The sequence below is a fragment of the Thyridium curvatum genome (assembly GCF_004353045.1).
Source record: "Thyridium curvatum strain D216 chromosome Unknown NODE_66_length_249765_cov_79.631338, whole genome shotgun sequence".
In the NCBI taxonomy this organism is placed as follows: Eukaryota; Fungi; Ascomycota; class Sordariomycetes; order Thyridiales; family Thyridiaceae; genus Thyridium; species Thyridium curvatum.
This window is the reverse complement of record NW_022156821.1, coordinates 168,244-195,662: the sequence shown is the minus strand read 5'-3', so window position 1 is coordinate 195,662 and position 27,419 is coordinate 168,244. Positions and strand designations below refer to the sequence as shown.

The following is a 27,419-nucleotide window of genomic DNA, read 5'->3' as shown; positions in this document are numbered from 1 at the left end:
CGCCTGTTACCCTCGGCGGCCGTGCTGTCCAGATTGCGCATCTGCTTCTCAGAGGTGGGAAGGTTCCTTGCCTTGCCATTGGAGGGAAATAGAGCCTCAGCCTCCTCTTTCAGACTCGCAGGCGGGCCGGAGATCAAGCCCAGGAACGAGGAGTGTGCCGGTCGCGGAGGAGACAACCCTGACACGGCTTGTCTGTTTGCTGTGGTGTAGAGATGGACGGCGCAAGGGGCTTCTCCGAGAGCTGTACCGGGCCGAGGTTGCGATGTCTGCGGTTGTCCCGAATTTATTATGTTTTCAACTTCTAATGCTTGTGGGGTTAGTTGGTGATACAAGGGCGTGGGCGAGCCTTGGTTGCCAACGAGGTAGAGATCGACTGGGCACGGCCCTGTTGTCTGGCTTATCGATCGACTCGACGCAATGATGATCTGCGAGGTTCTGGTCTCAGAGAGCACCGCCGACGAGCTGCACAACCCACATGGCAAGGCGCACCTTGAAACTGACGCGTCTGTCATTCTGAGCAAAGTCATCTCGTGTGATCGGCTTGGCGTGGTCCTGCAGCCACTGTTGCTCCTCGGCTAATCGCTTGCTGAGCTGCTCGTTGCGCGTGACGATGAGAGCATTCGCCTCCAAGTCGAGAGAGTAGCTCCTCTTCGTGTAGTTGGAGCTCCCGACGAGGCTGATGGACGGGGCCTTTTCTCCTGGCAGAGTAACCCAGAGTCCCTTGGCGTGGTAAGTCCAGCCATCCGCCTCGCCTACAGTCCCATTGCGCCACTCTTTCAGCGTTATCGACGAGTCGCGCTTGTGCTGATGGACTGCTTTGAGGAACCTATGGGCGAGGAATGTGTAGGCGTCTGGAAGCAGACCAGAGACACCAGGAGATTGGTAGAAGCCATTGGCATAGGGCGAGGCCGTGATCACCGTGTTATTGTGGGAGGCCGTCGAGAGAAGGAGCTTTGTGAGTGACGGCGCAGGGTTGAAGTAGCCCGCCGTGAAAGTCCAAGACGAGTGCTGGAATTGGGGCGACGCAAGCGTCTTGAGAACGTGGGTGATGGCAGGCAGCTCGGTCGACGTGTCTGGTGCTAATAGCTGGGACATTTGGGCGAGAACATAGATGCGAGTATCTCGTGCATGGCTTTCCTCGAGGCTCCCATGCCGTGGCCCGCCAGTCTTGGGCTGGATCAGGCCATTGATCAGCTTCGTAGAGCTGGCCACAAACTTCTCGGGATCGTCCAATGGTGACGGAGCGAAGTTGGTCGCCGGCCATACCATCTCGAAGCCTGCCGGGAGAGAGTCGGCAGGCTGTACCAGGAAGCTGAGGGACGAGACGGCTCGATGCAGGCTCCAAAAAAAGTCGGTGATGTCTTTGGAGGAGAAAAGATGGTAGCGATCTTGGCGGTTGGTAAAGTAGTCGGTCGAGAGGTTTGCTCCGGAGAGTATGATCTCGTCATCCACGCCGTAGAGCTTCATGTGTTGTAGGCCCCAACCCTCGTTTATTCGCTTTGGGACATGCCTTTTGCGCAGGCCGGTCAGGTTGGGTGTGTGGTACATGCGGATCTCGACTCGCTCCGGCCCAAACTCGTCCACCAGGGGCGCCAGGAGAGATGCGCAGGAGGGGTCGGGAGCCTCACGGGTCCCGCGAAGAGCATCGGTAAGGATGGAGAGCTTTACAGCTGGCTTGGCGCGAAGGGTCTCCTGCAGCGTCGCGATCAACTCTTTCTCGCTCTTGCCAATATAGAGGGTCGACAGGAATATTCTGCGTTGCGCGCCTCGGATCTTGAGCTTGAGGGTTTCGTAGAAGTCGCTCGGCGTTTTTAGGATGCGGATCTCGGAGCCATCAATCTGGAAGGAGGGCGCAATCTTGTCCAGCTCACCAAAGAAGGGAGCAAGCATGCCGGCCGAGTTTGTCGACTGCATCGGAGTTCCTGCGGCTGCTGTGTGGCTGCTGAATTGGCGATGGTGAGAGAGGTGGTGAGGGCGGTGGTGGTACCGGGGTGCGTGAAACCCGCAGGCCCAGCTGCTGCCATTGGCCTTGGGCAAGCATCTCGAGGGTCGTATCCTCGCGGAGCACCCCGGGACGCACCTGACTATCATCGCCTGGAAGCCCGCTGAGGATTTGGGCACGTATGTAGTTCTAGAAGTAAAGAAGGACGGGGGGACGGGAGGGCAAGGCTGTCGCAAAAAAAGCATTCAACTATTACCTAGGTACCTAAGGTTAGGTACCTTATATAGGTACCAGGGTACCTTACCACCACATGCATTGAGTAAGGTACCGAATGTAGTTACAAGTAGGTCTCTAGGTACCTGTAGCCGATAGAGAAGGTAAATCGGAGCTCTGCCATTGGACGCGGACTTTGCCGCAAAGCCCCACCGACCTTCGCTCCCGGCTCTACCAACGTTCCATGATTGCGACTTCTCCATCCTCCTCATCGGCACACTGCACCGGGACCGGCTTCACCACTGCTGCACATCCGGGAACGACGACTTCTCTCCCTTGGTGGTCTACCTACAGCTTCAATTGACAGCCCATCATGTCGACCATCACCAGAACGCTCGGCTACCTGCGCCGAATCGGCCTCAAGGCATGCTCTCACCCTTGCACTCTTGCACTCTTTTGTCCGACCACTGGTCTTGGCCAACCCGCTAACCCTCGTTCTTTCCTAGGAATACTGGCACCAACTCAACGTATGTCGCTCTGAACTGCTGCTTCATGAGTAGGCGATGGACTTAATGCTAACCGACAGCTCTTCGTGCGGACTGGTAGTACATTGGTATGTGGCCCGACTGCCGCAGAGACTTTGACTGGACCGAGGCATCTGACATCGCATCCGGCTAGGTGACACCAAGGCTGGCACCTTGATTGGCGTCGACAAGTTCGGGAACAAGTTCTACGAAAACATGGAGGAGGAATTGCCGCGTATGCAACCTGCCCTTGAACCGCCAAGGTGGACGGAGCACGCTGACTCTGACCAAACACGACAGTACGGACGAGATGGGTCGACTACAAGAAGCACGATTACGATGCGTATGTGAGCCCTGATTCGATCTGAGCTGGGGAAGGGGGGGGGGGAACCCGAATGTATCCGTGGACTGACAAGCTCTGTTCAGCGCGCAAATCGAGCCCCTGTGGCATCTCTGGATCTCGTACGGTATCGATACACCGCCTAACCAGGACCCAATCGCCCAGACCAACCGCACGTGGGCCTCTAGCAAGCACATCCCCAACTACACTGCGACTCGTGGCGCCTACAAGCCATACAACACGTGAGTGTCGAGCAAATGCGGGCTCTCCCGCAGGGGGCCGCTCCCTTGGTTAAGCCATCCACCTTCCTTCCTTCACTGTTGCTGACTAGATGAATAGCACGAAGCCAAAGATCTCTGCTTGGATTCCGGAGGTAGCACCGAGGCAATAGAGGCTGGGACCGGAGATGGAGCGCCCTCGATGTGTCGGATGATCGGCTGAAAATGTATATAAGTGGCAACTGGCTGCAGGTATCTCTAACAGAGTCTTGATTTGTCGATTGCAAACGGGCGTGATCCCCTCCCTAGGTGAGGCCTCGCGCTTTAACGAGAGACCGTGTGCGGTGTTGCACCGGATGAAATCAGCAGCGGGTGAAACCGTGTTTGAGATGCAACAGCTCCACAGTCAGCCAGAATTCTCTCATATGGACGTGCTGAGTTGTGACACGGATAATAGTGACGGTGAGCTCGAGACACAAGACAAGAGTTGATTGCATAAGTCAGACAATCCTAGAAGAATGGGAATACAAGTCTGTTGTCCGTTGACTAAAACATCCAAGCTAACCTTCGACCGACCAACGGGACTGTCTAGATGTACGAAGCAGCGCCACAGTGGCTTAAACAACTTCGCGCAGCCAAAAAACCTCGAGTGAAAGTCTAGCGACACGTGTGCAGTACAAAAGACGTCTACCTCTAAAGGGCGGTAGAGGCTCTCGCTCCCCGGCGAGGCGTTCAAGCGACGACCAGCTGGTCGCATAGAAATGACCGAAAGATACAAGTTCGCCAGCCGAGGTAGAGAAGCGTGTGATGCTACTCATGTCTAGGAAGTGCAAATGAGATCCTGTCTAGTGTAATGCTGTAGTGCTTTTCTAGTTTAGGCACAACAAAGGAAATTCGAATGACTAGAGTGGATATTTACAGCGCGGCGCATGGGGCGGATCGAAATGGGTATCGGCTTCAATGCCATCAGTTCCGAGACTCGAGCGCAGATTTGATTGCTAGCACGATCCCGTCGTTAGCCACCAAAGGGGACATTGGGGGTTCAGAGCGGCAATAAGAGCCAGGGTATCACATACCGTCGCAGGTAGTCTTGGCATCGCCGAACAGCATGCGTGTTCCTGGCATGTAGAACATGGGGTTGGGGACATCGGCTGCACGAAGTGAGGCGGTTAGCAGTTCGACCTGAGACGCAGTTCTTGGTGTGGCTCGCGGGCTTACCGTAACCACTAGCCAGGCCGCGTTTCATGACAATCACCTGCTTGCTCTTCCAAGCATGCAGGACGGGCATGCCTGCGATTGGGCTCCCGGGTTCCAGAGCAATAGGGTTGACTGTGTCATTGGCGCCAATGACTAGTGTGAGATCGGTGTCGCCAAAGTCATCGTTGATCTCGTCCATTTCCAGGACGATGTCGTAAGGAACCGACGCTTCAGCGAGTAGCACATTGCACTGACCAGGCATGCGCCCGGCAACGGGGTGGATGGCGAAACGAACGTTGATGCCCTTGGCGCGCAGCATCCGAGTGATTTCCGCAATCGGGTACTGTGCTTTGGCAACGGCCATGCCGTAGCCCACGACGATGATGACCGACTCTGCATTGGCGAGCGAGTCAACTGTTTCCTCGACGCTAGTCTGGGTCACCGAGCCCTCAATCTTGTAATCAGACTGCTGGGGTGCGGATATGCCGCCAAACAAGACGTTGGTAAGGGACCGGTTCATGGCCACGCACATGATGTACGAGAGAATAGAGCCAGAGACGCCAATGAGTGCTCCGACGGTGGTGAGCAGAGAGTTGTCAAGCATGAAGCCTTCGGCAACCAAGGCGAAGCCACTGTAGGCGTTGAGCACGGTGATGACGACAGGCATGTCTGCACCGCCGATAGCAGCAGTCGTAGTGAAACCTTGGGCGAACGACAGGACTGTGTTGGCAGCGAGGGCCCCGGCAGCGATCATGGGCGACCCAGGTGCCATCGTGATAAAGGCGCCCATGGTAGCCATGTTGGTGGCAAGCATGCCCGAGTTGATGAGGTGGCGGCCGGGCAGGATCGTCGGGCGGGAAGACATCCTGCCAGCGAGCTTCATGAAGGCGACGATGGAGCCCGTGAAGGTGATCCCACCAATCAAAACCCCGAGATAGGCAGTGACAAGGTGCAGAGTCGAGACATGGGACAGGTCAGCCATCACACTTCCGATGCTGGTCATGACGGCGGCGAGGCCGACAACCGAATGCAAGGCTGCGACGGTCTGGGGCAGGTCCGTAGGGGTGATGCGCTTGCCGATCAGGAAGCCGAGGATGCCTCCAATCGCAGCAAGCCCACCGAACTGGGTGAGGACTTCGGGTGAGAAGCCCACAGCGAGCAGAGATGCGAGCACGCCGGATCCCACGCCGAGCATGCCAAGCAGGTTACCCATCCTCGCCGTGGTCTGCGACGCCAGGCTGGAAATAGAGCTGATGCAGAGGACGGAGCTGACAAGGTAGCCTGCCTGAACGAGGCCGGCAGCTCCGGTGGAAGCTGCCGCGAGGAAGCCGCCTCCGAACAAGACGGCGGGAATGCCATAAAGCCAAGGGTACTCTGGGGGGTCGGTGGGGCGCTTGAACATGTCAAGCATCCTCTTGGTGATGACGAACCCGCCAGAGATGTTGACAAAGGCGAGCAGAACGGAGGCAGCGCCAAGGGCCTGGGGAATGGTCTGGGGCAGATAGCCTCCGCCGAGGACGAAGAGACCGCCCACGCCAACCATGCCGGAGATGGCATTTGTTACACTCATCAACGGAGAGTGGAGCGCAGGAGTGACACCCCACACGACACGATACCCGATCAAGCCAGCCAGACCAAAGGTGAAAGCATTGCTCATGAAGATGGGCCCGGTCAGCTTGCCCAGGGCCAGGGCGGCACCCATACCGCCGGTGACGAGGGCAACCTCGCGCGATGTCTTCTGGTAAGGGGTGAGCGCAACGACCTCGGCCTCCTTGGCAGCCGTGGGAGCAGCAGCCGCAGGCGTAGGAGGTGGTGCCGGCCGAGGGGCGGGGGGTAGGACTTGGCCGTTTCGCGTGACAATGGCCCCGCGGGCCACCTCGTCATCCAGATCGATGCCGAACTCCTTCTCGACGGGGTTCATGGAGAGCAGAAACTTGGTGATGTTGTTCGAGTAGAGCGTGGACGACTGGGTGGGAAGTCGCGAGGGCAGGTCCGTGTAGCCAATGATCTTGACGTCGTTGTATGTGGCGAGCTGTCCCGGTTCAGTCTTCTCGCAGTTCCCGCCGGCCTCGGCGGCCAGGTCGACAATGACGGAGCCAGGCTTCATGACTTCGAGCATCGAGGTAGTGATCAGCTTAGGAGCCGGCTTTCCAGGAATCAGCGCAGTGGTGATGATGATGTCAACCTCACGAGCCTGCTCGGTGAAGAGCTTCATTTCGGCCTCGATGAATTCTTTAGACATCTCCTTGGCATAGCCGCCGGCTCCCGACCCGTCTTCTTGGATATCGACCTCGATGAACTCGGCGCCCAGAGACTGGACCTGCTCGCGGGCGGCAGAGCGGGTGTCGAAGCCCCTCACGATGGCTCCCATGCGTCTAGCAGTGGCGATTGCGCTCAGCCCGGCGACACCAGCACCGATCACGAGCACCTTGCAGGGCGGGATCTTGCCGGCAGCAGTGACCTGGCCAGTCAGGAACCGGCCAAAGTTGTTGGAAGCCTCCAGGACAGCCTTGTAGCCAGCAATGTTGGCCATGGAGCTTAGGGCGTCGAAGACTTGGGCTCGAGAGATGCGCGGGATCAGGTCCATGGCGAAGGAAGTGGCCTTCTTGCCAGCGAGTTTGTCAACCAGAGCTTTGTTCTGCATGGGCTGCAGGAAGGAGATCAGGGTCTGGCCCTCTTTCATGCCGTCTACTTCGGCGGGGCTTGGCCCGCGCACTTTGAGGACGATGTCGGCATCCTTCCAGACGGCAGCAGCGTCGACCAGAGTTGCGCCGGCCTTGGTGTAGGCGGCATCCAGGAAGTCGGCCTCGCTCCCAGCTCCTCGCTCAACGAGGACGTGCGAGAAGCCCTTTTTGAGGAGCAGGGCCACGTTCTGGGGGCTTAGGGCCACGCGGCGTTCATTGGGGAAGGTTTCACGAGGCACCCCAATAGTAAGACTGGCGTACGGGGTCGTGGGCGGGAGAACCTTGGTCGAATAGGCGGCTGCGGAGCGCGACTGCGGAATGGAGGACAGAACCGAGGCATGGCGCACCAACTGCAGCGGCTGTGGCTTACGGACGACAAGTGCTCGCGAGCATTGAGCAGTCTGGCGGCCCAGGGTATTATGCCACTTCCGCTGGCCGCTTACAGACGTGCAGGCTGAAGCCGCAGGTGCAGCATCTGCAGTCGGAAGGACAAATCGAGATTAGGAATGCTGCATAGACTGAGGGCAAGCTGCCACACCGGCTCGCCCAGAACTGCAAAGAAGCGCGAGGGACTCACCAAGCACACGAGCCAGCGAACGCCGCGAGAAACGGTCAACTGGGACCGACGAGGGAAGGTTATGGGCCACGGCCGGGCGGATGAGAGACCACGACATGGCGGAGGGTGGATGAGTAGGCGGGCAAGTAGCTACGTGCCTCTAGAAACCCGAGATAGGACCCGGCGAGGTGAGGTGGACGGAGAGATGGTCAAGTATGGAAGCAGGTAAGCTCTGGAGCCGGCTAGGGAGAGCAGGTTAGGGAGCTCCTAGTCTCGCTCCAAGGAAGGATCCAAGAGAGACCGGTCCCTTGCAATCCGATCGCATCCGCACAGCTTTCAAGAGTTCAGACGCCAGGCTGATGGACGGGCTGGAAAGGAGAGGCTTATGATGTCGAGAGACAAGGAAAACAGAGCTTGCTGGCTGTGCCGGGCTCGAGTCTGGAGACGACTGGATGGATGCGGGCGGGCGGGCGGGCTTGACTCAATGCGGGGAAAATGTGTCGGTTCGGTTAAAGGTGATCAGCAGGGGACTGGAGTTGAGTAGCTACAAGTAGTAGTGCCAGGTACGTGCGGGTTAGTGGCCGGGGCGCCTGTGGCAGACGCAACCTGCCGAACTGGGTAGGTAGTCTTGGAAGGGGAGGTACCTAGAATGTGGTTTGCTGTGGGATTCTGCTGCACCCGGGTGTTGGTTGGTTGGTTGATTGACTGATTGATTCATCAATGCAGCTCACTGTGTTTTGCGCAAGTACAAGTATGTAATGTAAATAAGATGCGCCGCGCGGGAGCAGGTTTCGGACGCGACACGTTGCTGAAGCTCCCATTTTGGTGTGTGTGTGTGCCTTGGGGGTGCGGGAGAAATCCATCTTGGTCCCGAACTAAGCCGGGGAAACCAACTCTGCCTCCGGCACATCAAAGCTCCCCAGAGTGCCTTGAGCCTTGAATTAGGTAAGGTTGGTGTTCCTTTCCCCAAGTGTGAAAAAAGGAGGGCCCGAGGATAGCCATGGTTAATCCCCCCCCCCCCCCAAAATGCTAGTCAAAAGCAGATATTCTTTGGGATCCTTAGACCGAGGAGGAACAAAAATTTCATTCATCAAAATGTTCTGGTTGGAACCTTCAGAGAACAGAGAGGAAAGGAAGTACGGAGTAGTCTAGGTAGTTGACTGCTGATTTGCCCTAGAATTCTGAGCCTTCGGAACATGGAATTCTCTACTGCGAGGCTCTAGGAACCCACGATAAGCAGAGTATATAACTACATCTCAAGTATAACTACCTACCTTGGGCAGGTCAGCAGAAAGACAGGCATGAATCACACGACACTGTACTGACCGAAGCCACAGTCTCTGGCTGAGGCCTACAAGGCTGGCCCGCAATCAAATATTGTACTCCGTACATGGCTCTCGACCGTTGGCAATGGCTAGCTGGATATGGAAGTGTGGATCGCAGACAAGAGCACAACGACCTAAAAGGACTCTCTCTCCGTCTCTCTCTTCTTCTTGTCTACCTCAGGTAGACCGTAGATCGCAGCCTACTTGGTACCCTACCCGATCGAGCCGGTCACCCCCCCATCAGTCCACTCGGCAGGGCGCCTCCCCCACAAACTCACATCTCCAATACCGTCATCCCAGTTGCGCACTCTCCACCTAGGTAGGTATTGTACCTAGTTATGTAGTTAACCACTCGTACAAGTACTGCTCAATGCAGCCTAAGGTACCTAGACAGAGGGAAACGTGCGTGGTAGCCACCTCCTTTCCCGACCACCTATCAAGTCACCTCCTCCTGCACTCGCGCCGTCAGCTGCTCCGAGTCTTTACCGTGGTCCGGGCTAGCGTATCTGATGACCTTCTTGATTGACTGGACTGGCTCTGCGAATCCTCTGGGAGCTGAACAGTTCCAGCGCACTTGGCATCTGGTGTGCTGCGGAATGTCTTGCAAGACGCATAATCATAATTTCACAGTGCTGCTGGCCCTCGAGTATGACGCAGTCAAATCCGGCCCGAGTCCTGAGCCAGCTGGCGGAGTAGACCTAGCTGGGCTAGTTCTCCGGCGCCGTCACCAAAGCCATCCGTTGTTGATGATGGGTTTGGCTCACCAAGCAAGGGTGCAGCATCCGCCCACCTCAGTGTGTGCTCTGGGCTGCTCTGCTCTGCTCTGTACCAAGAGTAAGGTACCTTAGTTACTGCTTCCCCGCCATCTCTTACCACCTGCAGCCCGTTTTCCCTAACCCCCCCCCCCCCCCCAAGGGCCCCATCCGCGCCCACCCTTCCACCCCATGCTATGGCCCATGGATGCCCACTCTCGCTCGTTTGCGCAACTTTTTTTGCATGTGACTCCCGTGCCAATTCATCCATCCATCCATCCAGCCAGCCTTTCACCCCCCCCTCCAGACTCTCCGAGAGCTCAGTGTGTGTGGTCTTGCTCTGTGTCTGACCGCATCCAGCATCCCAATTTTGATTTCACCGAATATACAAACATACGGCAACAGCCCTATACTGCTCTCCAGGCCTCGAGCCCCCCCCCCAACCAACAAAAATCAACACCCTCCGCTCACACATTCCAGTACCTCCAGCAAGCAATTCAACATCGCCGCCGCCGCCCCGACTTGGCCAATTGTTGCAGCAAGGTCAACACCGGATCGTTGTGCGCAATGCATAGCACACCCTCGCCTCTTCGTGCATTGTGCTGACTAACGACTTCTTCTGTCTTGCCCCTCGCCCTTTGCCCTTCGGCCTGCGATCTTTGCTTGCTGTGCTTGTCGAGACTCTTCGCCACGACTGCTGCCGGCTCTGTCTTCTGAACCGGGAGATCTGATTCGAGGCATTTGTTCCCCTCGGAGAGCTGTCATTTACCACCCCAAGCCGAGCCAGTCCCCCCGATGCTCGCCCTCAGCCCTCCTAGAATGGCATCGGGGCAGCAGCAGCAGCCGGCAGATTCGAGTATGCCGTTTGGTTGTACGTGTAGCCGCTCCCCGTGGCCGTCCAGCCCTGTCAACGCCCTAACCCATCCCTGGTGCCTTAGATTCCTTCGATCAATCCCAAGAACTTCTATTCCAGGATGCCCCCGATCCTGCACCGGGCGCCCCGATCCTTTCTGATAATGACACCAAGTTTCTCAGCAGCTTCTTCGAAGGCATGACTGCAGACCCGATCGGGGGCACCTCGTTTGGCGAAGGTTTAAACTTCAGCGACGAGTGGTTCCAGACGTTGCCTCCCCAATTCATGGGGACAGCCACCTCCTTTGGCCAGCAGTCTCAAGTCTTGGGGTCGCCGGGCATGCACACTCTCCCTCCAGATGCTTTTGGCGGCCTCTTGGGCGCCCCTGTGCCGCTTGTTCCGCCACAGCAACATATCCCCGGCCCATCGCTACATCCCCTCCAACAACACCACTCCGAGGATGTGCTCCAGGCGGCTGCCGCACTGCATGATGGGTCCATGGCGAGGCCCAACGGCGGCAGCCGGCATCAGATGGCAACTAACGGCACCATGGCATCCGCCCTCGGCCCGCCCGTTGGACATCTACGGCACCAGAACCTAGATGATTTCCGGAATCACGACGCGAACACATCCCATCCACACCTCGGTTCCGAGCACGATCACACCTTTGCAGACATGATGTTTGGTGGCGGGAGCGTCCGTCCAGGAGCCCCCAGGAGGCCGCGACAGAACGTAGAGGTGCAATGGGGAAGCGATGCGAGTTTCAACAACGGCCAGTCCTTCTTGCCGCCCTCGCAGAAGGAAACCGCAGAAGCCCTGTCAGAAGAGCAAATGAAGTGTATGGGCTGTCTGGAAGTCAGTCGAAGCGCCGCCACAACGCGACCCTCGAGCCCGGCGCCCGACGGCGACTCCACCGCGCCTTTTACCAAACTGAAGACGCGGACCGCGGCCAACGAGCCCAAGACCGAACATGATGCCGACACGCCTCCCAAGAAGAGGAGAAAGAGTAAGGCCAAGGAGGAGCCGGAAGAGGACGAGAACGATGAGCCATCTTCGGGACCCGTCAAGGGGGTTCGGAAACGGAAACCCAAGGTTGATGGCGCGGCCGTGCCTACTTCTACCCCTGATGGCAGCGGCAAGAGACGGAAGTCAAGCGCCAATGGCCTTGCCAAGCAGCCCAGGGAAAATTTGACAGAAGAGCAGAAACGCGAAAATCACATCAAGAGCGAGCAGAAGCGGAGGACTCTTATCCGAGATGGCTTCAAGGACATGTGTGACATTGTCCCAGGCCTGAAGGAGGGTGGTTTCAGCAAGAGCACCATGCTCACCATGGCCGGAGACTGGCTGGACGAATTGCTCGCTGGCAACAAGAGCCTGAGAGCTCAACTGGAAGGCCGGTGAGGCGAAGTGCGCCATACAGAACCCGTGATGGATGGTAGGCGCTGGCTCGCATTTGCTTGCTGGACACCCAAGTTGTTCATACATGAGCGGTGTTTTCCCCTTTCTCTTGGGAGTGAGGCGATATCAATTCCCAACAGAAGAAAGGATTTTATGATCTTTCACGGCGTCTCGAAACTACGTTGCGACCAACGGCGGTGTCACCTGGGACTCTGGATTTGAGGGAAGGGCGTTCGATGGAGGGAATTACACAAAGGTCAACCGTGTTGCTATACCCGATCCTGGACATCACCAGGGCTCTGAAATTCTTCCATATTTTACGACTTAATGTACCATGATACCTTGCAACCTGTCACAGAGTGTGTGGCTCTTTTTATCCGTTTCCCTCCTCCGCGACGTACCAGGGTGCTGGGAACTACACTTGATGTGCCCTGCGTCTTGAGCAAAGAGGGGTATCACAGGGGGTTCTAATTGTAGCTAAGCTGTAGCTGGGAAAGCGATGTTCTTTTTTTTAAAAACAAAAATGCACACAATCAAGCACCCAAGATATGGAAGCGCTGATGCGCGCTTATGGCAAATGTCGGGAGCAATCGACCGCACTGGGGGCAGAGCTCGGCGCCGTCCCAGCCACACCAGCCGTCATCTTCCAGATCAGACTGGTTGCTGTCGTCCCAGGCGACTTCCTGTTCTTGTGACTCGAGCGCTCGGCTCTCTTGAGCATCCCTGCCATCATCTTGACCATCCCCATCCTGTCCTTGCACCGGCCGGGGACTGTCGTCGTAGGCTGTGAATTGTTTCAGCGTTTCTTCCTGTCGGCGAAACATGACGGATATGTCCCGCCCGCTGCCTGTCGCATCGTCGCTGCCGGTGAATACCATGTTGGCGACGCAGATGTTGAGTAAGCCCGTGTTCCATCCCTTGTCTTGGCCCGGATTAAGCCTGCGGAACATGGGCAGCAGACATTCATCGACCAGTTTGTCGACAATCTCCCCCCTCTCCAAGACAAGACTGAAGGCAAAATTGGGAAGGGCCTGACTTCGACTGCAGCGCTGAAAGTTGTACGGTCTGCCCTCGGCCATTGACGTCTTGGGTCGTGTTGTCAGGCGGAGCGTCTTGGGGCGGGCAACCCATCTTTGGCCTGGAGACTCGATGTTATCGACGACCAGGTCGACGTGCATGCGCCGTAGGAGCGAATGAGACAGCTTTCGCAGCTCCCTTAGGATCTCGCCGGGTTCGTTGAGGCCCTGGTAGGTGTCCTCAATGCTGATTTGCGTGGGTATATCGCTGGCAGGCTTCACGAGGGTATCGTCGACGCCATGCAGCAAACACCATACTTTCTCGCCTAGGCCCTTCTCCGCGCCAGGTCCCCCTAGCAGACGCTCTAGGGTGCCGGGAGTAGTATCTGCGTGGGTGCGAACTTGGCCCGCCGTGACGGCGCAGTCCAGCGAGTGGGCATCCTGGCTGACCTCGTGCCCGAGGATATGAGCCTCGAGGACGCGGCTTGTTTTGGAGCCTATACCAGGAATCTGGCGCAAGCGATGCTGATCCACGAAGGAGAGGACATCGGGATCATGCAAGGTCAATAGAGTGGTCTGGTTCCGCGGCTTGTTCTGCGAGCCAGCCATCTTGCTCAGTACCTTGTTGGTGGAGATCCCACATGCGGACGTATACCCTTCGTCCTCAACCTTCATGCGAAGGAAGCGCGCTAGGTGTGAAGCGAGGAGCAGTCTCATGTAAACGGGGCTCTCATAGCCTGCCACAACCTTTGGAGGTGAGCCCACAGTGCGGCCCATGACCCGAGAAGCATCAAAGTCGAACCCCTTCTCGGGATCATCCCTTGACAGGTAGAAGAAAGACTGCGTTAAAGTGTTGTGATTCAGCAGCTCCAAGTTGTAAGTCACCATGTCAGTTGCGTCGAAGTAGACCTCATCCAGCCCCAGTCTCTCCACCTTGGCGCTCCAACTATACGACCGCAGCAAGGTGTACAGGTGCTTTGATACGTCACGGAAAGGCGCCAGATCCTCGCCTTCAACAAGCACGAGCTCCGGACAGATTTTGCGAGCCTCGTGGATGACCATGAGTTTCTTGACGCCTCGCCGGCGCGCCTCGTAGTTGCATGTGGCTAGGATCCCCTTCTGCCTTATGCCCAGAGGTAAAGACTTGAGTGCCGGTTTGCGGTTCTCCGCTACCTGCGCATAAAAGCAGTCGTAATCCTGGGTCGCGTTAGTCTTGGTGATCGGGGTGGCTTGTCAAGTGAGCCGGCCGCACTGGATCCAGCTTACAAAGTGAAGTATGACCCTGTCATCGTGGCGCCGCGGCTGTGATATCCTCGGCCGCTCCATGATCATACGACCCCATGGTGCGCAAGTCCGAGAAGCAATCAAGGGTCAAGCGCATAAGCCGTCAGAATTTCCACGAATGGAGTTAACATCAAGCTCCTTGAAGTTCCTTGGAGGTCGCACGCGGACTGATACGGCACAGGCTGCAGCATTGGCTGATGTAGCCGATGTACTCTAGGTCGGCAGCCGATGCCAGCTGGTTAAATTTGAGCTCAAGTAGGTACCTAACTCAAGGTCATCATCGCCCCACAAACTTACAGAGTACCTAAGGTACCTATGTAGGTACGGAGTAAGCTACGGAGTAATAAGTCTACTCCAACTTCGATTACCTCGTTGTGAGGGACAACGATCAGATCCCCTTAAAACGAGCGCCCGACCATCTCTGATTCTTCCAACTCAATGAGACCTCTCGAAGGTGACACGCCGAGCCTCACTCTCGGCCGCGACTGAATGCTTACGCTGAGCCATAATGGCGGGTCGGGCCAGCCAGAGAGGTGGGATGGGTGGCGGAGGCTCACTCACCACCGTGTGCAATTCCCGCACTTCATCAGTTGAACTCACCTCGTCAGTAAAGGAACTGATCACTCCAGTCAGGAACCGGGCGATTTCGCCCGACAAGGACAACTGACACCTTGGCATCGAGTGTGATGCAACATGGAGCACCGACGCCCACGCCCACGCCCACGCCCACGCCACCTGCTATCGACCGCTCCAACCAACCCCGCAACTTGAAGTCGGCACTCTCGTCTAGACATCTCGAGTGCGAGCTCTTGAGGAGAAGCGAGCCCGAGCAGCATGCGATCCCTGCTGTGAGGAGTGAGTGGCTCACTCGCTTCGCCCTCGCGCTTATGGCGCCTGGACGGCGATTGGCGGGCTGGGCCGCAGTATGACCAGGGTTGGGCGCTTGCGCCTTCACACCGCATCCTTCCCACCTTCATCCCAGCCAACCACGATTCCACGATCCCTCCTCCACCAAGGCCCACGCACATCAGCTGTCGTTGGGATGTGAAGGAGGGCCATGGCACTTCTGGTCTTTGGTGGGAAACCGGAGCCACCCCTGCTTCTGGCAACTCATGTCGGTGCTGCCACACCTCCCACCCCCGAGACCTCATGCGACCCCCTCTCCACCAACACTCGCCTACTGGCTGGTATCGCCTGCGGGCTCCCATGCTTGCACCTCTCCCATCGCGCCTAGGTGTGCCGCAGACTCCTTCGCGCATTAGCCGTGGCGCTTACTCTCTCTCTCTCTCTCTCTCTCTCTCTCTGTGTGTGTGTGTGTGGGTGTGAACCATGCCCGTTTCTTGCTGGCCAGGCTGACGGGCCACTTGTCTCGCCTACTCAGGTCTCCTCTCTCACTTGGATGTATATAGCCACCCAGTTCCCCTTTCGCCCGCGTTCCTCGCCTGATTATCTTGAATTTGCTTGATCCTCGGGACCCAATCTCTTGGGGTTGACTGACGACTCCGTCTGCTGGGTTTACAGACTGAGCGACGTCTCTCATTCGTCCCGCCTTGATCTTGACTCGTCTGAGCTACCTACTCATCCTCCGACATACCCGCCTGCCCGGCCTTCATCTTCACCATTGACCCGCTGGCAGTGCCCGTTGTAACAATGGCGGAACCATCAAGCCCCCCAAAGAGGCCGAGGCTATCTCTCCAGATCAAGGCCATCTCCCAAGGACCCAGTACGAGGAACTCGCGAGTCCTCGCCGCTGCCGTGAATCCTACCTCGCCCACCGCCTTCAACACCCTCTCCAATGTCTACGTGACAGCCATTGACCGTTCGACCCCCGTCTATGCGGACCCGCCAACGGCTATCAATACTAAGGGACAACCGCAACTTCAATTATGGACCCATGGCTTCGCCAAGGAGCGAGAAACGCCAAAGGCGTTTGGCATCACGATCCCGGAAACCCCGTTGACTGCACAACCTTTGTCTCCAGCCGTTGCGATGGAAATAAATTTCCCCAGTACAATGACGGCCACACCGCCGCTCTCTGCCGGGCCCGAGGCCCACGGTCCCAAAGGAGCCTTTCCTTTCTCGTCTTCAGATACTCCAAAGCCGCCGTCGAACCATGAACAGCTTCTCAGCCCGCGTGGCAGTCATCGTCGTCCAAACATCCCACCGACGTCTGGTCAGCTTGGTAGCCTCCCGTACCAGCGGACTCGATCCCTCCATAGCATTCTGCGCAATTCGCCGCTCCCGCCGCGGAGTGCACAGTCCCCCATCTCTCCCCGCAGACAATCTTTGCGGCTGAAGGAAAAGGCGGCAAGGAGGGTCGGGTACAACGACCCCTTGACACAGACCATCATCACCAACAAGTACACGCGGTCCCATGTTGACTTGTTGTGCGATGACGCGTCACCCTACTCTCCAGAGAACGCCCAGGAGAACCAGGAAATGGTTTTGGATCTGGCGATGGCCTACTCGGGCAACGAGACTCGCGACGGTGGGCAGACCCCTGGTCCGTTTGAAGAAATGCGCCGCCGCATGGCTGGCCTCGGCACATCGTCACCGGTATCCCCATCGGGAGGTATTCGCAAGAGGAAGAAAAAGGAGAAGAAGAGGAGATGGGTGTGGACGATCGGTCAAGAGGAAGGGGAAGAGGAAGCGAATGGGGACCTATCCTCGCTCAAAGAAGTCGGCTCCGGAGCCACCACGACGGCGACTCCTTCCCTCTCCGGTGTGCCCATCCTCGCGACTCCGCGACTCCCAAAGAAAGGAAGACAGGCGCTGTCGATCGACACGGTGGCGGCAGCCAAGGAGCCGGACGCTTGCGACGTGTTGACACCCAGTATAGAGACAGAGATGAGCCAGCCGTCAACCTTGGGAGAGTCGGAGGATATCGAAATGTCCGAGACGAGCAGCGTGTTCTCGCTACAGGTGGAGCCGAACCGGGACTTTACACCTGGCGATATGGACCTGGACATGATTACGCCTACCATGACACGAAAGGCGCCGTCGAGATCACGCAGCGTGAGCAGACTCATGTCTGAGGAACTGGTTGATGCTACGACGGGGCGCAGGAGGGACACACCGATCCCCGCCGACCTATTGGGACATTAAATGCAAGGGGATCCAATTGGTAGGGTTCTTGATGCATGAGTAAAGCATAGGAGAGTATTTCAGCTTTTGATTTTTTTTCCCCCTATCTCTGTGGCATGCTTGCTTGCTCGCTCCATGTTTGTATTTGTACTAGTGTATACCCATCACGACACGTCGAGACGAGATCACGGATGCATGCAATGAACTGCGGAATTGGACCTTGGTTCTATTTTCAATCTATATTCGTCTTTTTCAAGGTTGCTCAAATCCTGCCCCTACAAGGAGACGATGACTGGCCCAAGTACTTTATATCCTTCTCCTTCTCCTTCTCCTCTTTCTTCTTCGTCGTTTGCGTTCGGTCAACAAAAATGGGCCGATCTAGGGTTGCACTGCTGATGCGACGCCGTGCTATGGATGCGCAGGGCAGGGCAGGGTACCTATGTATAATGGCTAGTAAGTGCCAGATAGAATACCGATCATTTAGGGTCTGTTTGTTGGCAAGGCGTATGAAGTTGGGGTGTGACTCTCGAAAAGCTATCCTTGCCAGCTGAAAGGGCTCAATCTTGCCAGCTACGAAGTAGTCATACAAGACATAACAGGCCAAACTTGTCCCCTGTCCTGACTTACCTTATCTATCATGATCCATGTCTCTACGAATTTGGTTGGTTTAGGTGGATGGGTCTCTGGAGTTCCGGAGCAGTCATTCCAGTCTGTGGATACAGCTCGGCACTGACGTCAATTCCAGAGCTTTCCAGCTGGGAATGTGAAGGAAGGCAAAGGCAAGACTCACAGGTCTACGGTACCGTACATGGTCGATGCCATTACAGTACCGTGGATACCTACTCTTATGCAATCCTACTACTCTGCCATCGGTGTCTCTTGCTGCCAGGTCTACCCGTTCCCATTCTCTGCACACAAGGAGCAGTGTGACATTATCAGAGATGAGCAGGCAAAGAGCACAGCAGCCAGAGCTCAGTGGCGCCACTGTCGTCTTTTACTTGTACCTACTTGTAGGGGAGCCGTTAGCGGCTACGGCGACTCAGTCTTAGGTAACCTTAAAAGCTTGGCCAGCCCTGTCTACCGCTCTGATTTGTGGGGTCCCGCCCTCAAGATGGGCGAGCTTAGGCAAGGTGGGACGCAGCGTCGACGTCATACACCCGCCCCCCACATCACCACCGACTGCAAGTGCAGCTGGGTCTGGCCCTGTTACCAAGCCGTGCAAGCTTCCTGCTGGCTTCGTGATAGGTGCTGTGCTCCAGCTGGTAGCACGGATAGCGGCGCCCGTCCACATCATGACGATCATCATCAGTATTATTTCTTGCTAGACAGCCCGTGATTGAACCTTTCTGGAAGCCAATTGCCTTGTTTTCCCACACCCCAAATGACTGACCTAGGGGGTGATGTTCTGCCCAGAGCCAACCTGACATACTTGTTCTCGTCCATCCTCGTCCATCCTCGACAGTCTCTCCTCCCCCTTCGTACGCTCCCGTCTCGTTTGCAGCTCCTGACTTGCTGGTGAAGGGTCTCCCCACTCGTGCCCGCGGCCCTGCATTGAAGTAGTCCTTTCTCGTGTGTACCAACTCAGAAGACGCCAGACAGAGCAGGACAAGATGAACGAACAAGAACATGTCGTGCCTTCGGGCCAGCACTATTCGGGAACCAACAGAATTCCCAACATCAAGGAGTTCATGGACAGTCTTGACAGGGACAAGACGAAGCGAGATGCCGAGATCGACGCCAATCTCAAAAAGAACAACAAGACCGAAGGTGAAGTTTCGGACCACAAGGTCCCTCCTCAAAAGAGCGGCAAAAACCGGCGCACCGTCAGAGACCCCGTCACCGGAAAGGATGTCGAGATCGAGGATATCGACTCGTCTTTCGTGAAGACAGTCAAGAACCCCCAGGTATGTTGCCGACTCCTAGTCCTTCCTTGTGCTCATCGGCGACCCCCAGCACACGGACCGGGCACCCTCTCCAAGATAAGATCGCAAAGCTCACATGGGCACTTGCAGTTATCAGTACCGAACGCCAACCTTGGCAAGGATACTCCTGTGAAGACGGAAGCCACACAGTCGGGTGAAGAATACCGCAAGAACCAAGACATCACTGCCCCGCCCGATCCCATCGTACCAGGCAGCACGAGCGATGTGCCTATTCACGGCGAGAAGACCAACGTTCTCTTCCACCCCACCCCCTCGGTCAGCTTTGAGCCCATGTTCGCAGCCATGGAAGCCCGGGCCAACGTACTCTGTGCCGGCATATTCATTGCCATCATATTTATTGGTAAGATGTTTGGAGGCAGGCTCCTCGGACTGATCCCTCTTGCGGTCTGCGTCGCTTCCGGCGTCTTCCTCTGGATGAAGGACGCCGTGCGGCAGGGCAGGGACACCGAGTGGTCAAGCGAGCAGAAGCGTGGCGAGACTGCCGTTGTGAATCTCATTCCGGAATCCGTCGAGTGGCTGAACACGGCCCTGGGGCTGTTCTGGGGATTGATCAACCCGGAGATGTTCGCCGCCGTCGCTGATACACTGGAAGATGTAATGCAAGCCAGTGTCCCCGGCGTCGTGGAGAATGTCAAGGTCAACGACATCTCTCAAGGAAACAACCCTCTCCGGATCCTGAGTTTGCGAGCCCTACCGGATGACCAAGTCAAGGATCTCAAGGACGACATCCGCAAGAATGACGAGAAGACAAAGGACCCTCAGGAGCTCGCTGCAGACGAAGAGGGCGGCGACTTTTACAACCTCGAGGCCACCATCGCCTATCACGCCCTGCCCTCCGGCAGTGATGTCTCCTCCAAGGCTCGCAACATGGGCATGCAGCTCGTCTTCTACCTCGGCGTCAAGGGCCTTTTCGGCGTCCCCTTCCCCATCTGGGTAGAGCTCAACGGGCTTGTGTGCACCGCTCGTATCCGCATTGCCCTGACACCGGCACCGCCCTTTGTCAAGACCCTGAGCTTCACTCTGATGGGCCTCCCCAAAGTGGAGGCCAGCTGCATTCCTCTCGTCGAGAAGGGCGCCAACATCCTGAACTTGCCCTTGATCTCCAACTTTGTTAACTGGGCTATCGCCGCCGCTGCTAGTATGTACGTGGCGCCCAAGTCGATGACTCTGGACATTGGCAAGATGCTGCAGGGTGACGACATCCAAAAGGACACCCAGGCACTGGGCGTGCTCTTCATCCGCATCCACAAGGCCACTGGGCTCAGCAAGCAGGATCATCGTGGCAGCAAGGGTGGTGGCTCCGATCCATACATCTGCATCGCCTTCTCCAAGTTTGGCAAGCCTCAGTATTGCACCCGTGTGATACAGGACGACCTCAACCCTATTTTCTCCGAATGTGCCCAGCTGCTGGTTACCTCGGACATCATCAAGGCCGACGAGCAGCTCTCTCTCGAGCTCTGGGACAGCGATCGATCTTCCGCTGACGACGTTGTTGGCAAGGTCGAACTGAGCATCCAGAAGCTGATTCAGCATCCTGGAAAGATGTTCCCGCAGATCTCCAGTCTGCGTGGTGTCAAGGCAGACAGTACAATGCCGGGTGAGCTACACTGGGAGGTTGGCTTCTTTGGCAAGACGCAGTTCCGTAAGGCGCTTAGAACCGATGGCAAAGACCCCAACCTTCCCAAGGAGCTGCAGGATAAGAAGGAGCTGCAGGACGAGAGGGGCGCCCTCGACACCGCCGAGGAGGATGCCGTCGTGCACACCCCCCCGGATCCGCTCTGGCCTAGCGGAGTTCTCGCCGTTGTCGTCCACCAGATTGTCAACCTGGAGCTGGAGAACATCAAGGGATCCAACGGGAAGAGGAAAGGAAGGGAGTACGAGCCTGCCAGACCCGAGGCCGGCGAACTCAAGGAGGAGCAGGGTAAGAAGCTGCCAAGCTCGTACTGCACAATTCTTGTCAACGATGAGCTCGTGTACAAGACTCGTACCAAGGTCGTCTCGTCTAAACCCATCTTCGAGGCGGGCACTGAGCGCTTTATTCGTGATTGGCGATCCACAATCGTCACCGTCACCGTCCGGGATTCTCGCAACAGGCAGCATGATCCTATCATCGGTGTCGTGCCTCTCCGCCTCTCCGATATCCTTTTGACGAGCAGCCAGAGTACCCGCTGGTACCCCCTCGATGGCGGTATTGGGTTTGGCCGCATCCGCATCAGTGTTTTATTCAGGTCCATTGAGCTCAAGCTCCCCCCCACACAGCTTGGCTTCGGCGAGATTGGTACCTTTGAATTCCTGTCTGACACCATCTCTTCGGTCAACTGGGCACCCTCCTCGAGGGTCAAGCTCCGTCTGCGCACAGGAGGCAGCTCTGCCACCGTCAAGAGCGATCAGTGCTCCAAGGCAGACAACGGCGGTCTCGAATGGGACATTTCCGGCAGGGACAACAAGTCTGAGAGAGTCCGCCTGCCGGTTCGTTATCGCTACCGCTCTCCCGTCTTCTTCGAGTTCCACCAATCTGGCAAGCGCAACACCAACATCTTTGCCGTTGTCTGGTTGCAAGACGTTTGCGACAACGAGGAGAAAGAATTTGACCTCCCTATCTGGCAGTGCGACAACGGGCTGCGGCTCTCGCAGAACTACATCACAGAGGACAACTACAAGTCCGTTCCTGATATTGACATCAAGGAGCTTGGGCGTCTCAAGTTTAGGGGTCGCTTCAAGCCCGGCACCGACCGGGACCACCTCAAGTTCGTGAGCGACAACGACTCGCGCGAGACGATTGAGACCTGGGAGGCATGCTACACGGAGGGCGTGCGCACCGAGGAGGTTCGCGGCGAGGTTCCGCCCTCCATCCAGAAGCTGCACGACGCCTCATTGACCCAGGGACGCGACGTCCTGGCCACGGCCCACGAGGAGGACAAGCGCAAGTGGCTGTCCAAGGATGGTACTGATTGGAGCGGTGCCTTTGGCAAGGACCCTTCGGAGATGATGGGCCGTGGTGGACCCAACTACAATACGACTGATGACTCCGCCGATGATGATGATCAGTACGCAACAGAACCCGACGATGACTCGGGCGATCCGGACCTGGGGATTCAGGACGCGCAGACAAACAGTACTGGTGCCAGTGCGAACCGTGACAAGTCGCAGGACCACACAGACGCCTTGGCGACTCGCCCATCCACTGACACGGCGGGCACTTCCGGGAGTGCCGGGTCCGGGAGCAGCAAGAACCCTTTCAAGCAGTACAAGGATTACAAGGACCGGAGCCGAGACCTGCATCGAAAGCATAGAGGTCTCATGCAGTGGTAGGCTCTTCTCTATTTACAAAGCTTACTCTAAGGCAGTCGACTGACAAGAGCATGCACAGGCGACCCATGCGCAATGCCGCATTCGCTAAGGACGAGGCCACCTTTGCCGTGCGCCGGGTGACGAAGCTCGGTGCCCTGGACGGTCGGAAGCCGGACGTGGAGACGGAGGTGTGAGTATGGATGGGCCAGGGATATGGAATCGAGGTCGAGAGAGCGTAGTAGCTGTGATTCGCGCAGGGTGGCGGGACACAAAGGGAGTATATCCTGCGTCGCCTGGGACGGGTCTGGCTTCTGCTTATGCTAAAATGCACAACATGTATTACTGTATCTGAAGTTCTCAAGTCCATTACCCTACCCCATGTCTGGTGAACGGGAGCGGTTTGCCGGCCTTTCTACATCGTCATTCTGCACCTTGGAAATAACACAAAGACGACCTCAAAAAGCAATACACCCATGGAAACAACGGTCAGGTACTCCGGGTTCTCTCTTGCTTTGTGTTCTACTCTAGCGCTTAGGGTTGGAACCATCTGATTGGTATTGCCTCTTGAAGAGATACCGACCAAGTTGAGTGTTGAACAAAGCAAGGTGCCTGGACAATGGGAGACCTGATTGTCCAGGAACAACCTCGTAATGAAATCGTATAGAAACGACAGAACCTCTCTCCAAAATTCTACTGTCCAAATCAAAACCCTCAATCTTGACCTTCCTCAGTCTTTGAACGCTGTACACGTCGATCTCTGGAATCAGAGGACCCCGACTTTGGGTTGATAAGCAAATGTACACTGCTCAATCACCCGCCCAAGCAGGAAACATGTCTTCCTCGACAGAGTCAAGAAACCTCGTGGCACAGCAGCAGACGACTTGGCATCTGGTGCTCGTATCGAGGGGCACATGCCGGCTACTGCAGGACGAGTACATCCTCGACAGGCCTACACGCAGGTACACCGGTGGCGGTGACGGGAATGCCCGCTTCGTTACTCGGCGATCACGAGCGGCTCGAGGAGGCGAGGACGCGACATTACATACTTGTGCGGCTACAGGGCTCGGTGCAGTTCCTGATCGTCCGGTCGAACAGTTTCAGTCAGACTCACAGAGCCGAGGCTGCGCCTCCAAGAACGAAAGATACGAAACCCAACCAAAAGGACTGAGCGGTTTTACGACCGAGATACGAGTCTCGCCTCCAAGTAGGACATATCTTGCCTCGTCCCAGTAACGCTCTAGCTTGGTGCACGCTACGTGGACACAAGTCTCCAATCTCGATTTGAGATGAGCTGCAGCCCGGTGCTTCGGTTATTCCAGGCGATGGTAGTTCCTATTGTGGATCACCAAGAGAAACAAGCGTCAGAGTTCGAGCTAGGTCAGCCCTCACGAGCCGCATGGCTGCAGGCTCTCTCAGAGTTGTAGAGGCTCGTTCGCCCTCTACTTTAGAGCTGGTGGTCATACAGACGCCGGGTGAAGGAGTGTGACAATAAGGAGGGTGAGGATGACAACACGTGGTGGATCAGAGGCTTGGTCAGTCATAGAACATAAGTAGACAAAGTACAGGATCACACATATCCTACCGGCAAGATCGGCACGTTGTCAAATGCTCCCATGGCACCCTCGGAAGTGAGGCTGTAAAGCAGGAAATGAAGGCATTTCATTTGGGGCACTCACCTAGCCAGAGGCTCTGGATAGTCACTGGTGTCAGCATGAGAGAAGACAGGTAATTTGGCAGGAAATAGTGTGAGGGTTATATGCACCTTTGGTCTCCATTGGGTATACTATACAGAAATTTGCTCGTCAACGGCATCAGCCCCGAAGCCCTGGCGCCGTGTGGGTAATAGTTTCATGCAAGCCGAACGCCCGCCTCTCGGCGCTTCTTGAGCTGTTGGGCTGCCGCTGAACCCATGTTGACATTCTGCCCAGCATCAAGTATGCTCTGCGCCTCGCGCTTCTTCTCCTCCTCGATCTTCTTGAGCATCTTATCCGTCTTCCCTTTGCCGCTGCCTTTACCGTGGAACTGGTGACTCATGTGCTTGAACGCTTCTTTCTGGTCCAACTGGCGACCGTGGTCATCAACATACTTGATGTTGAAGTTGGGCCTGTAGTCCTGGTTGAACATGTCCTGGAGCACCTTGGATGCCTGGTACTCGCGTTGCGCATTCTGTTTGCGAGAGTACTCTTCCCGTTCGCGCTGCGACATGCGATCCCATAGGCCGCTGGCGCGGTCACGCTCTCGCTGCCGCTTCGCATCCTCGTCGATCTGTGCCAAGCGACGATTCCGTTCTGCGACAAAGAGCTCGTGACGACGGAAATTCTCGTTTAGATCTGACCCGGCAGTCTCCTTGACGAGGCCTCTGTCTCTCAATATTGACAAAGTGGCGCCCAGGCCTTGGCTGATCGTCTTCTCTTCCTCAACGCCAGTGGTCGTGAGCTCCGGCTGCTCCGACTCTTCTATACTCCGCGCTGTTTTCTGCAGATCCTCCACATTGTCCATGCCGGTGTCGTCGTCAGAATCCTCCATCTTCGTGATGGAATGTTCTTGTCTTGACCGCTTTGCACGTGCTCTCCGCTCCTCCTCCTCCTCCTCTTCCCCGGGTCTGCTCAGTGCGCCAACGAAACCGCTGATTTCGTCAAGCACGAGTCCTTTGCCGTCGTTGCCGACCGATTCAGGTTCCGCACTCTGAGCTTCTTCCCTCAAGGACCTAGCGATATCTTCCGGACGCACACGCTTCCTCTTTTTCAATGCATCTCTCCTTTGCATGGCCAGCGTAGACTGGAGGTCTTCGTCATCGACGAACAAGTCGTCAACTATCTTGCGCTTCTTGGAGGAGCCGCCGACAGTCATGTCGATGTCCATGGCATGATCGTCCCCGGGGAACAGTATGTCGTCATCGTCTGCTGCTCTCTGCCGCGTGGACTTGGATTTCTTCTTCTTGGGCTTCTTGACTTTGACTTCTGAGATGTCCAGATAGTCTGATTGAGGCCTGTCCTCCGCGATATCAAGATCAAGGCTTTGCAATTTCTTCTCTTCGATAGGCGCGCCTAGTATGTCGGCGATATCAGATGAGGTACCCGCAGCATCGAGGGTGAACTTCTTCCTCTTCTTGCCACTGATCTCTTCGTCGTACTGTGCTAGGATGCTCCGCTCGCCTGTTTCGTCGATGTCGTTTGGGTCGTAGACAGGCTTCTTCTTCTTGAGCTTGAGGTTCTCATTGAGCTTCTCTCGCTCTCGCAGGTCTATGTTCTCCAGCTCATCGCCCTCGTCTTCGTTGTCCAAGACGGTGCTGTCTTTGAGTGTGAGAATCTGATCGTCTCCATCCAGAAAGGTAGACAGGTCATGCCCGACACTGACGCCGGCGAGATCTTTGGACGAGTATTGTTTGGCAGCGGCAACTTCCGCTGCTGCCTGTTCCTCCTCAAGCTTTCGTGCCTGCTCAATCTTCCTCTGTCGTTTCTTCTGGCTCTTCAGCCAAGACTGCGCATCGAGATCGGCCCCGTCGTCCAAGTCTCCCAGGCCCTTGCCTTCGAGAACCGCGAAGCGTTGCGCATCTTCTCGTGCCTTTTTGATAGCGGCAGCCTTTTCATCGCGTCTCTTTTTGGCAGCCTCGGCGTCACGGATCTTCTTGTAGTTGTCTTCTGCTTGCGCCATTCGACCCTCAAACGTGGCAGATGGATCCTCGTCTTCGGCGGGGCCCTTTTCGGTAGAGGCACCGCCCGGAACGGGCAGGGGCTTCATGCCCATGGCCACCCGGAGACGATTTGTCTCCTCGATTGTGGCTGCATCCATGGTGGAGGGAGGGAGAAGCCGTGGGCAGTCTCCGTGGCGATTCAACTAAAAAGATTGCTGTTTCGATATGAAGGAGAGTTTGGCTGATTCCGACCGGTAAAATGAAGAGTAAGCCCACACAGAATGTTTGAGGGAGCAAATAGATTTGACATTGGATGGACTCGAGAGAGAGTATCGCGCGAGAAAATGGGACCTCACCACAGACAGAGTACCTAACTTGTAGGTACCTTGCAGAGAGATCACGTGTGATTATGTCAGCGTTCGAGCAGGCGGCCCCTGCACCTCCCACTGTCTCTTTATCACTCTGAAATTTTTCTGCGCCATCAATCTCGCGTCTCTTCTTTTCTCTTTTTTTCTTTACAAAACACGGATCTGTGCCCAGCCGTCCTCTGCTTGCCACGGTGAGTCAGGGTCGATGGCTGCGGCAGTTCGATCACCTATGGAGCCATCACTATTCTACATGGTGTCAATTTTCCAATCGACAGATCCCAGAGAATCCAGAGTCTTGAAAAGCCAGGATCGCCGTAAAAAGCTGAGCCTGGTGGCCTTGACGTTTCTGGAGACGTCATATTCCACCCCTTTTTTCCGAGATCGTCGATCTATGAGGTTGAGGAAAACCATGACTTTCGCCTACATTCATTCTTGCTGTTTGAACCGTTGATTAACTTGCTACGGTCTCACGCCTGGCTGTGTACCATGGTGCCCCCATCCCCATGATCACTTGGCCGAATCACAGACGCCCTGTTCATCATTCCAAGACTATGTGATTGCATACGGCTACGATTGAGTCTGTTTGCACCAGCTCAAAAGAATCCAGGCGCTTCAGGCAAAATGCCCACCAGCTGTGAAATGTAGCCACTCTCCGCATGTATGAATCTGGCCTGACTATAGGAGCTGATCGAACCGGCAACTTGAGTCCTGTTGACGCTCTCTTCCTTGCTTGGAAATGTTGAAATCAAGTACTGCTGCAAGCTGAGTGGTGAAAGGACCGATAACTGTCGCTAGTA

General features: G+C 56.3%; 8 protein-coding genes across 8 annotated transcripts; 4 read left to right on the top strand and 4 right to left on the bottom strand.

The window, feature by feature from the left end:
- Positions 1 to 441: 441 nt before the first annotated feature.
- Positions 442 to 1,890, bottom strand: E0L32_009289 (uncharacterized protein; the record flags this gene model as incomplete). The annotated part of the gene is made up of 1 exon (XM_031144238.1): positions 442 to 1,890. The coding sequence occupies one exon, from the start codon at positions 1,888 to 1,890 to the stop codon at positions 442 to 444; it is 1,449 nt and encodes a 482-aa protein (XP_030991257.1).
- Positions 1,891 to 2,528: 638 nt separating this feature from the next.
- On the top strand, positions 2,529 to 3,410 carry E0L32_009288 (uncharacterized protein; the record flags this gene model as incomplete). Its single annotated transcript, XM_031144237.1, has 5 exons — positions 2,529 to 2,682; positions 2,834 to 2,914; positions 2,980 to 3,022; positions 3,106 to 3,261; positions 3,359 to 3,410. The coding sequence occupies 5 exons, from the start codon at positions 2,529 to 2,531 to the stop codon at positions 3,408 to 3,410; spliced, it is 486 nt and encodes a 161-aa protein (XP_030991256.1).
- An 895-nt stretch (positions 3,411 to 4,305) lies between these two features.
- E0L32_009287 (uncharacterized protein) lies at positions 4,306 to 7,792 on the bottom strand (the record flags this gene model as incomplete). The annotated part of the gene is made up of 3 exons (XM_031144236.1): positions 4,306 to 4,388; positions 4,456 to 7,593; positions 7,696 to 7,792. The coding sequence occupies 3 exons, from the start codon at positions 7,790 to 7,792 to the stop codon at positions 4,306 to 4,308; spliced, it is 3,318 nt and encodes a 1,105-aa protein (XP_030991255.1).
- Positions 7,793 to 10,546: 2,754 nt separating this feature from the next.
- On the top strand, positions 10,547 to 12,005 carry E0L32_009286 (uncharacterized protein; the record flags this gene model as incomplete). The annotated part of the gene is made up of 2 exons (XM_031144235.1): positions 10,547 to 10,622; positions 10,690 to 12,005. 2 exons carry the CDS (start codon positions 10,547 to 10,549, stop codon positions 12,003 to 12,005), a joined length of 1,392 nt encoding a protein of 463 aa, XP_030991254.1.
- A 530-nt stretch (positions 12,006 to 12,535) lies between these two features.
- E0L32_009285 (uncharacterized protein) lies at positions 12,536 to 14,344 on the bottom strand (the record flags this gene model as incomplete). Its single annotated transcript, XM_031144234.1, has 2 exons — positions 12,536 to 14,215; positions 14,285 to 14,344. 2 exons carry the CDS (start codon positions 14,342 to 14,344, stop codon positions 12,536 to 12,538), a joined length of 1,740 nt encoding a protein of 579 aa, XP_030991253.1.
- A 1,608-nt stretch (positions 14,345 to 15,952) lies between these two features.
- Positions 15,953 to 17,407, top strand: E0L32_009284 (uncharacterized protein; the record flags this gene model as incomplete). The annotated part of the gene is made up of 1 exon (XM_031144232.1): positions 15,953 to 17,407. One exon carries the CDS (start codon positions 15,953 to 15,955, stop codon positions 17,405 to 17,407), a length of 1,455 nt encoding a protein of 484 aa, XP_030991252.1.
- Positions 17,408 to 18,996: 1,589 nt separating this feature from the next.
- E0L32_009283 (uncharacterized protein) lies at positions 18,997 to 23,853 on the top strand (the record flags this gene model as incomplete). Its single annotated transcript, XM_031144231.1, has 4 exons — positions 18,997 to 19,290; positions 19,399 to 22,637; positions 22,700 to 22,810; positions 23,388 to 23,853. The coding sequence occupies 4 exons, from the start codon at positions 18,997 to 18,999 to the stop codon at positions 23,851 to 23,853; spliced, it is 4,110 nt and encodes a 1,369-aa protein (XP_030991251.1).
- Positions 23,854 to 24,468: 615 nt separating this feature from the next.
- E0L32_009282 (uncharacterized protein) lies at positions 24,469 to 26,412 on the bottom strand (the record flags this gene model as incomplete). The annotated part of the gene is made up of 1 exon (XM_031144230.1): positions 24,469 to 26,412. One exon carries the CDS (start codon positions 26,410 to 26,412, stop codon positions 24,469 to 24,471), a length of 1,944 nt encoding a protein of 647 aa, XP_030991250.1.
- Between the last annotated feature and the right edge of the window lie 1,007 nt (positions 26,413 to 27,419).